Source organism: Pleurodeles waltl, chromosome 6 (assembly GCF_031143425.1).
Source record: "Pleurodeles waltl isolate 20211129_DDA chromosome 6, aPleWal1.hap1.20221129, whole genome shotgun sequence".
Classification (NCBI taxonomy): domain Eukaryota; kingdom Metazoa; phylum Chordata; class Amphibia; order Caudata; family Salamandridae; genus Pleurodeles; species Pleurodeles waltl.
Genome location: NC_090445.1, coordinates 1,389,403,210 through 1,389,412,426, shown reverse-complemented (window position 1 = coordinate 1,389,412,426; position 9,217 = coordinate 1,389,403,210). Strand labels below are relative to the sequence as shown.

At 41.5% G+C, this 9,217-nt stretch overlaps 1 protein-coding gene across 2 annotated transcripts in view; it reads right to left on the bottom strand.

Annotated features, from left to right (window-relative positions):
* Positions 1–6,080: 6,080 nt before the first annotated feature.
* MFAP2 (microfibril associated protein 2) overlaps positions 6,081–9,217 on the bottom strand; it is a 261,396-nt gene continuing 258,259 nt past the window's right edge. For both annotated transcript variants that reach the window (XM_069240711.1, XM_069240712.1), the window contains exon 9: positions 6,081–7,319. In XM_069240711.1, the coding sequence (XP_069096812.1) occupies positions 7,216–7,319 (104 nt within the window). In that variant the 3' untranslated portion in view covers positions 6,081–7,215. The remainder of the gene's footprint in view (positions 7,320–9,217) is intronic.

Sequence of the window (9,217 nt, the reverse complement as noted above, 5' to 3'; positions counted from 1 at the left end):
TTGAACCCCATAGGTGGTTTACTTACCTGCAAGAACTAACAAACTCTTACTCCCCCTAGGAACTGTATAAATTGCACTGTCTAGTTTTAAAATAGCTATATATGAGATTTATTTGAAAAGTATATATGCTATTGTGATTATTCAAAGTTCCTAAAGTACTTACCTGCAATACCTTTCATTTAAAGTATTACATGTAAAATTTGAACCTGTGGTTCTTAAAATAAACTAAGAAAATATATTTTTCTATACAAAAACCTATTGGCCTGGAATTGTCTTTGAGTGTGTGTTCCTCATTTATTGCTTGTGTGTGTACAACAAATGCTTAACACTACTCCTTTGATAAGCCTACTGCTCGACCACACTACCACAAAATAAAGCATTAGTATTATCTCTTTTTGCCACTATCTTACCTCTAAGGGGAATCCTTGGACTCTGTGCATACTATTCCTTACTTTGAAATAGTGCATACAGAGCCAACTTCCTACACCATGTTTGTCTTGCCCATATTGGCATTATTAGTATTAGCGTCATATGCTCCTCTTGCATTTGTGGATCACCTTGTGTAATAGGGGTACTGGTGGAAAAGCGTATTTAAATGTTCCTGCCCAATCTATTGAAAGGGCATTCCCCTAAGATTGAGGGTGTGGTTGTCTGGAGGCGCAGTTTTGGCTTTTTGCGTTCCAAGGCTTTGCAAATATGTCTATTGTTGGTGTTCCCCATTTTTTAAAAACATTTTGTACTACCTTTTGATTTAGCTCCCATTCATGTGACCATGAGGCCTGCCTGCTTAATTTGTCTGTCTCGCAATTCTCCTTCCCCGGAAGATGAACTGCTTGAATGTCTTTGTCTCTCTGAATTGCCCATCTGCAGAGATGTTGAGCCAACTTTGAGAGGATTGGTGATTGAGTCCCTCCCTGTTTGTTGATGTAGAATATTGCTGCTGTATTAATACTGTCTTTCCATTAATGTGTTTCTGGAGCGCTTTCATGGTAAGCCAAACTGTCTTTAATTCCAGCCAACTGATGTGTTGGACTGCATCATGATTGCTCAATATCTCACTTACCTTCAGTGAGCACATATGAGCTCTCCAACCCATATCAGAGGCATCTGGGGTTAGGTTTACTGATGGAGTTGGTTGCAGAAATAGTCTTCCTCGAGTAATGATCTTCCTGTTGAACCATGCCATTTCTTCCTGAAACCGCTGCATGACAACTACTAGATCTTCCCAACTCCCCATCGCTTGAGACCATTGATTCTGAAGCCATTCCTGGATTGTTCTCAAGTGTAGTCTCACATATGGGATTACAGGAATGCATGATGCCATCTTTCCTAACAACTGCTCCACAGTCCTCACTGTCAAAGCTTGCCCCCTGTGGTAACGTAGATATTCCTCTAACACAGACTGAGTCCTTTTCTCACTAAGAAACGCTTTTGCGTGAAGGGAAATTAGTTTTGCTCCCAAGAACACCATCTCTTGTTTTGGGTCTGGTGATGACTTCTCTAAGTTTAACGAGAAAACTAGGGTGTGTAGAGTCTCCATTACATTTGAAATATATTGTTTGCATTTTTTGTAAGAGTGTGCTTTCGCTAGCCAGTCGTCCATGTATGGATACACATGAATCTTCTCCTTCTGAGGTGTGCTGTAACCACTGCTAAACAATTTGTGAACACCCTTTGTGCTGATTTTATCCTGAAAGCCAAGACTTTGAATTGGTAATGCCTTTTGTTGACCACCAACCTTAGATACTTTTTGTGCTTTGCTTTCATCGTGATGTGCAAGTAAGCATCTTTTAAGTCTATAGTTGCCATGGAATCCTCCTTTTGAAGTTAAGGTATAACTTCTTGTATGCTTGTAATTTTGAATTTTCGAGTCTTTATGAATTTGTTGATGTATCTGAGGTCGAGAATTGGACGAAGGGACCCGTCCACCGTTGGTATTAGGAAATATGTTCAGTAATTTCCTTTGTTGATATCTTCTTTCGGTACCCTTTCTATAGCTTACTTATCTAGCAACTCTAACACTTCCTTTATAAGGCGATTTGTTTCTTACTTCAAATTAATTCTTTTATTTGGTCCTCATGCTGGTAGAATTTTATTAATTCTAATATCCATTAGTTAATATGTTTAGTACCCATTTGTCTGAAGTTATTTTCCTCCACTCCTGGAGAAAAAATTGTATTCTTCTACCTACTAGTGAACTGTGATGGAATTTTGTATTGATGTTTAGGTTTATTGTAGTCGTTTGGTGCTGCAACACAGTCACTTATTTGCTGGTGTTGAACTTCCTCTTGATGTTTGACCCCTGGCTCTTGCTCTACCCCAAAAGGCACTCCTTCCTTGGTGGTGGTACTGCCACTTTTGCTGCGAAGATGTTGATTGTCTGCTCGCCTGGGAGTTTGATGTGTACTCCCAGCTTGAAAAGTACCTCTGGAGGTTGGTCTTCTTGATGGAAAGGTTCCTCTTTGAAATCCCCCACGAAACTGCAATGCTTCCATTGATTTTGCCATTCCATTGTCTCTCTTTAATTGGTTTAAGCAATCATCAACTTGATTCCCAAGTAAATGCTGCCCATTGAAAAGGGTGTTTATTATGTTGCCTGAACGTCTGGTTTGAACCCAGAGATTCTTAACCAAGAGTGTCATCTTAATGTGATCCCCATCGTTAACTGGCAGATTGAGGTGTCTGCTTCGATTTTAAACAAGTATTTGCAATGTTCTTTCCACTGTCTTCCAGGTGTGCAACTCTTTTTATATTGTTTGGGAAGGTACTTCATTGACTCCCCTATGTCTTGCCAATGTCAATGAATATCTCTGTTTAAAAGAGCATTTGACTTAGGCATGCCCCATTGGTTCACTGCACTGCGCTTAAACCTTCGTCTATGAGCTCCATTCTTTTGCTTTCCTTGTCTGGGGTGGTCCTGATGTTGAGGGAACATGTGCTTTTTTCCAAGCTGTTGCTGTAATTATGCAGTCTGATGGGACTGTTGCTTATATGTAAGACAAATCTTTTTAGGAGAACTTGGATTTCTTCTCTGTTCTGGGAGCTACAGCCCTGCAGGTTGCTGAGTCTTTAAGTGCTTTCCTGCCCTGGTCCAATACACTAGGAAGCAGGGGTAGATATTGATTTTTTGTTTGTGTTGACAACAGTGTCTCTAGGAGGAATCAAGATTGTGGCTTGTCCTATTTTAATTGCACGTTGAATTGATCTGCTGCATTCTTTATGACAAGATTGTACATTCCTATGTCATCTGGGGGTGATGGTTTCGATGGATAGGACTCAACATCCTCTTCAGGAGAGGCCTCTTCCAGATCTTCCCACTGACTTTCCCCATGCTCCCGTTCTTCTGAAGGCCGAAAATGACCTTGGTCTTTCTCCTCCTCATAATAAATCTCCTCTTCCTCTTCTTGAGTCTTCGTGTCATAGGGGGTTGAATTTCTCTTCCTCAGACTCAGGGATTTCCTTCAACGTTGAGGGGTTTTGTGGTATCCTGAAGGTCTTTAGACTTTAGTCAAACTCCTTTTTTATAAGTGTGGCCAGAGCGGCCCCAATTCTTTTCTTTTTATTCTCCATTTCGACATTCCGGTCTTCGGGCTAGTTTTCTTTTTGACTTTGAAGTCAACGCCTCTTGAGTTTTGATGACTTTTGTGTGCGTCGGAGTCTTTAAATGGGGATGCTGTGTCTTTCGCCTTCCCGTATTTTGACAATTTGTGCTTCTTTGAGCCCTTTTCTTCTCCAAAAGGCACTTTGAGGGCTCCGTGGGATTCTTTTTTGTGGGTTTTGCCTACGGACAGCAAGCGTTTAGATGCCGAGGCCCCTTTTTGGTGTCGCCAGTCTGATTTTTTCTACTCAAGAGATTTAAGAGAAGTCCCAGTCTCTCTTACAGTGCCTTCTCTCCGATCTCCATGATGTCCCGATCAGCTGCTAAAGTCTCTCCTTTGGCACCCTCGGCAATATTTTCTTCTTTCATCACTGGAAAGACCAAAATTTCTCAACGATGGCACCGATTTCTGCCCCTGAAGTGTTTTGTGTGCCATTCTCTGTCTTTGTCTCACACTCATTGTCTTTGGCACAAAAAACGAGCAGGCGACAGTCCTCACTCTGATCCTTGATGGGAAAACAAAGATTGCACATCGGATGCTTGTCCTTCTGGGTGTGTTTATGGTGGCAATTTTTACCAAATTAAAATAGTGTCTTCTCCATCATGCCACCCGGGGAGCTCCCTGTTCGGGCATTCTCGACAATCGGTTGGTGAAAGGAAATAATATTGCTCTAACACCTCACTGCACCTGCTCCGTGATCGTGTTTTTTTGCTGGAATTCTTCTCCTCTGTCAACTTTCTTCACAGTTTTTCATAATTCTTCAAAGTTCTTGGTTAAGATGAAAATGTCTCCACGAAACATTGAGACCCAACGGCAGAAAAAAAAATTGAAGATGGCAAACAGGGGTGGAGACATCCAGAGGAAATGGGACAACGTCACAAAGAGACACCAAATGAAGGTCCTGTCGACGCCCACCAACAACAAAGGTAAAGGAAGAAGAAAGACTAAAAAATGAAGGAAAATAGTAGAAAATCCAGACCCAATCACTAGATGGCGGAATAATGCACAGCATGTGAATCCAGAAAAGATTCACACTGCAACCTATGCTTTCCACGATGCAGACACACACACCCTTGCACTATTGTGCGGGGTGTCTGCATTGCCACATGACAGACAGAAGCGCACTAGCACAGGGAAAGAGCAAGACAGTGCCACATCTTATTACATATGGTGGTGTTCTGCTCTGTCCCATTCACACAACACAGAGAAGCAACTTTACTTGCTGCCTCGCTATGCATGACTGTTATGTAAATCTGATCCTTAACCTATTTTTCTGCAAGGGTTGATGGTGAGTACTGAGCCTGAGTACCCCACACAAGGCCCATGAGAAGCCTGTGACTGCTTGCCATCACTGCCACTAAGGGGCAAATGCTGAAAGAGTTCCATTTGGCCCAGTTTGCAGACCTTGGAAGAACACATCCCAGAACAGTAAAAGCAATAGATTCCAGCCCCCACTGTTGTGTTCCTGTAACTCCTGCCTGCTCCATGGTGTCCCCAATGTGGCCTGGCAATTGTGAAGTGCTAAAACCTCTGTTAATGTATCTAGTGTAACACAACAGTAACAACACTAGAATCGGTAGTATTTCATGGAAAGTCAGAGCAAATATGCAAGTGTGACCTGGCTTTGCTTCAAATCCTTACACCAAATGAAATAGGTGCAAAAAACTGGCTGAAAGGTGTGTAATTATTTTGAAATTACTCATTTATGTGGCTTACACTTTGCCAGTTGTCACAACATAAATTTGTACTGGATGATGTACCTTCAGCCCAAATCTCACCCTTGAAATCAATGCCTTGCTCTTGCACTTGAAGTGCAATACTTAGCGCCATGGTTACTTACCAGGATTATTTTGCAGCTTGAAGAATTTTCTTGATTCACATGCTGTGCATTAATCGCTATCTAACTAGAATTACAATCTAGTGGTTGGGTTTGGAATTTCTTGTACATAGTAGTCCTTCTCTTTTTGTTGTTGTTGTTGAGAGTCAACATCCCCAACTATTTGGTGCTTATTCGCTCCACCTGTGACATCATACACCCTCACAATAAGCCTTACTCTTGGGGCGTGACACTAAATATAGTGCAATCATATTTTTCTGTTCTATGCACATAATCCAGTGCTGAAGATTTTCAAGCAGTGAAATGTTGCATGAGTGTTTGTGAATCTGGGCCTAAATGAAAAACTGAGACTTCCACTTTGTAGTAAGAATAAAGCGAGAACAGGTGATTGGTACATTAAGAGGGTAAAAACATCTTCCTGTGCGGTATGTGCCAAATGCCTTCACTGAATCAACAAAAGGTATGGAAAAGTGTATTTCTTTATGCATCACTGTTGCCAAGACCTCTAATATGCCCTTCTTCATAACAAACTGAGCGCAGTAGTTTTCTTTCAACACAAAATGGATGAGATGGTGTTGTGCGGATGTGGTATTAGTAGAAACGTTTCTGTGATTCTTTAAAAGAAGCAGTCATAGACGTTGACATTTTATATTCAGTTTTTTATTATTTTTGTACAAAACAACCAACCAAAATGAAGGTCTCACACATAAAGGTATAGTCAATGTGAGGGGTTGTTGATGTTTATAAAGAAGAAAAATATATTAGAAGAGGCTAGCCCCTTCGAAAATCAAAAATAAATTCTTCTTTTGATGCTTATTTGACTGGCCAAAGTTTTAACAGAAAATGTTACATCTGCAGCTTCCAGTGGGTGTACTGCAATAGTGACAATTTTGGAGCCAGAAACCAGAAAATTGTTTCCCAAAGATATCACATTTATCAGAGGAAAGAGCTAGACCTGTCTTATGGAGAGGAGGGTGGGATGATTAAGACATTGTGCATTTCACGTTTTACCATGAGTAGCTGTTCCCAGGTTTTAAGAGTTTTATTTGGTGGAGACCTTGGACAATGGCGGCCATTTGGGAGCCTGGAGTTTAGATATTGATCCTATGTGAAAAGACAATTACTGCCTCACAAAACCAGCATTGTAGCAATGCATTGTGGTGGTGTGTAAAATACAGATCAGCGCAACTGACAGCCGATTGCTCTTCATCATGTTTGGAGTTGCACAGTCTTAAGGGAAACCCAAGAGATTTCCAGACTGAATGGTGACCCAGAAATGTAGGTAGAGCTTAAGTAAATCAGTTGCATATGGGGATTGCCTGGTATGAAGCGGACTCTATCCCTACTTTTTTCAGTTTTTCTGAGATGTTGGCCAATCAGGAAATCTCCCTAATTATCTAATGGCTCGTTCATTTGTGACACACATAGGCAATTAAAGAAATACTGATACCCATTTAAGAGACAGGATTGGAGTCCGTTCATATATTTCTCATTGACAAGTGGCCATTAACAGTCTGTGGGATAGCTTCTACCCTATAACACAGCTGTAATCTCTTTGAAAATATACAGTAATACAAAAATACAAGTACCGAAAAATAGTAATAAAAAACAAAAAAGACACTATGTCACATGCACAAAGAGGTTTATGCAGTTCTGTGCACATGACTTCCATTAGCACCAGTATGTGTTTTTCAGAGTGTATCAAGGACGGGATTGTATGTTGCGATGAGTTCTGTGCAGACGGCCCAGAACTGACCTCGGATACCATGGACGTTCTTTTTAGCAGCCACCGCAACTCTTAGTGCACTGGGTCCCCACTGATTGACACAGGCCACTTGTAGCCATTACCCCACAACGGGAGAACTTGTCACGGCAGAGGTCAGCTGAAAAGAAGGAAAACAAGCATGTAAATACTGATGAGAGGACACCGGGGTAAGGGATTTGAGAAAGTAGCAAAAGTGCATTAAAGTGTGTGGGCACAGAGACATACCTATAAATAATTCAGTATAGGGATGAGACATTGAGGAATATTAATAACGGGAGTGCATTTTTAAAAAGGGATATTTCCCTGGATTGTACATTTCTATGGCACTACGCTCTAGACTTGTCAATTAGTTATCTACAATAGTACTCTACTATGTATATGTAAAAAACAACATTTTACATCTAACTCCACCATAGGTCTATCGTTGGATTAGCTGCTTCCATCTAGCTTTGTCCTAGCATTGTCAATGAAGTCACTGTTGAATTGTCTCCACCTTGATGTTGTCATTGTATGTGCAGAAAGCACATAAATCCATCCAGGATCTGGCACTTGACTAGCTACTGCTATGTAAATGCACCCTCAAATTAGAATAACTCTATTCTGAATCACTCACTGAATTAGCAAGCGTCAAATAGCCCCACTTTGGGTCTGCTGCCCGCCCTGCTGCTTTCCAGTAAATGTATATTCACTTTATCTTTGAATTACCAGTTTAACTATGTATAACCTGCTCTGGATCTGCCAGGATCTCTCTTGGTTTGTCACCTGTTTCGCTGCTCTTATTTAGATCCCTTAAGGACGTGGTCAAGAGATAAGCCGCAGTCATGTACATCCTCCCTGGATTGGCTAGGGGGATAGCTGCTGTCATTACTCCACCCTGCTGCCCAATATATTTACCCTCAACCTTTCAGTAAATTGGCACCCTCCAATCTCTCTGGATATGGCTCTTGACTACTTGCCAACACGTAGCAGCATTTAAACTATATTTGTACAGAAACTCCAAGTATTGACTGAAGTCTGTTGCTACTTTACATTCTCTTCCTTGTGAGAAAAAAATGTAATATCCTTTTTAGTAGGACCCTTAGCAAACAACATTTGAACCACCTCGAGTGGGCCTTCCATTGTCGATTGCACGTACACAAAGAAAGATATGTTTGCACTCCATCTATCTAACAAAGTAACCACTCATTAAATCTATCAACTCTCCAAATAAGACTGCTTCAAAGTGGCTGTCACAATTCGAATTACATCAAATATTCGAAAGAGCCAATTTTCAATTCAGTAGTGACAAATGGGTGTAAAAATTGTGTAAAGTGACAGTAGTTTTTTAAAACTTTATTTACTTGTTTTTTAAACAAGAAAAGGGAAAAGAAAAAAAATGACACATAAGACGGGCGTCATCATTATCACCCGAAATATTGGGCTCGTGAGGGAGGAGGAACAATTTTTACAGTCACTAACATATGCCTAACATAGCTATACACAGTGACTGGGCCACAAATGGGTTTGGGGAGAGGGGTCACGTCTCCCTCCACTAGCTCCCAAACATAGATCACATAAGATTGCACTACAACAACAACATCCGTCTTGCACAGCAGCACAGTCCAGTTCCATTTACTGCCCATCGAACTCTTTTCACCATCCACCAGGGTGTTCCACCAAGAAGTCGGGGACGGGATGTGGGGGGTTGTAGAGAGGCATATAGGTCACTTTTTGTGTAACAATATATTCAACTATGCATCCAAGCCTCCACCGCAGGAGAGGTCCTACTTCCCGAGTGCATAGCTATTAGCCATTTAGCAAGTAGTATCGCCAGGGCGGTGAACCTTCGGGTTGGTTTAGAGATGTCTGCCACATATTTCAGCAGAGCCGTAAGGGGGCTCGGTTCCACCAGCGTCCCACATTCGAGAAAGACAGGAAAACACCTCCCACAGTAGCGTGCAATGGTGGGGCAGGACCACGTTATGTGCGGAAAGTCTTCCCCAGGTGCCTGGCATGTGGGACAGGAGTGCGAGCAGG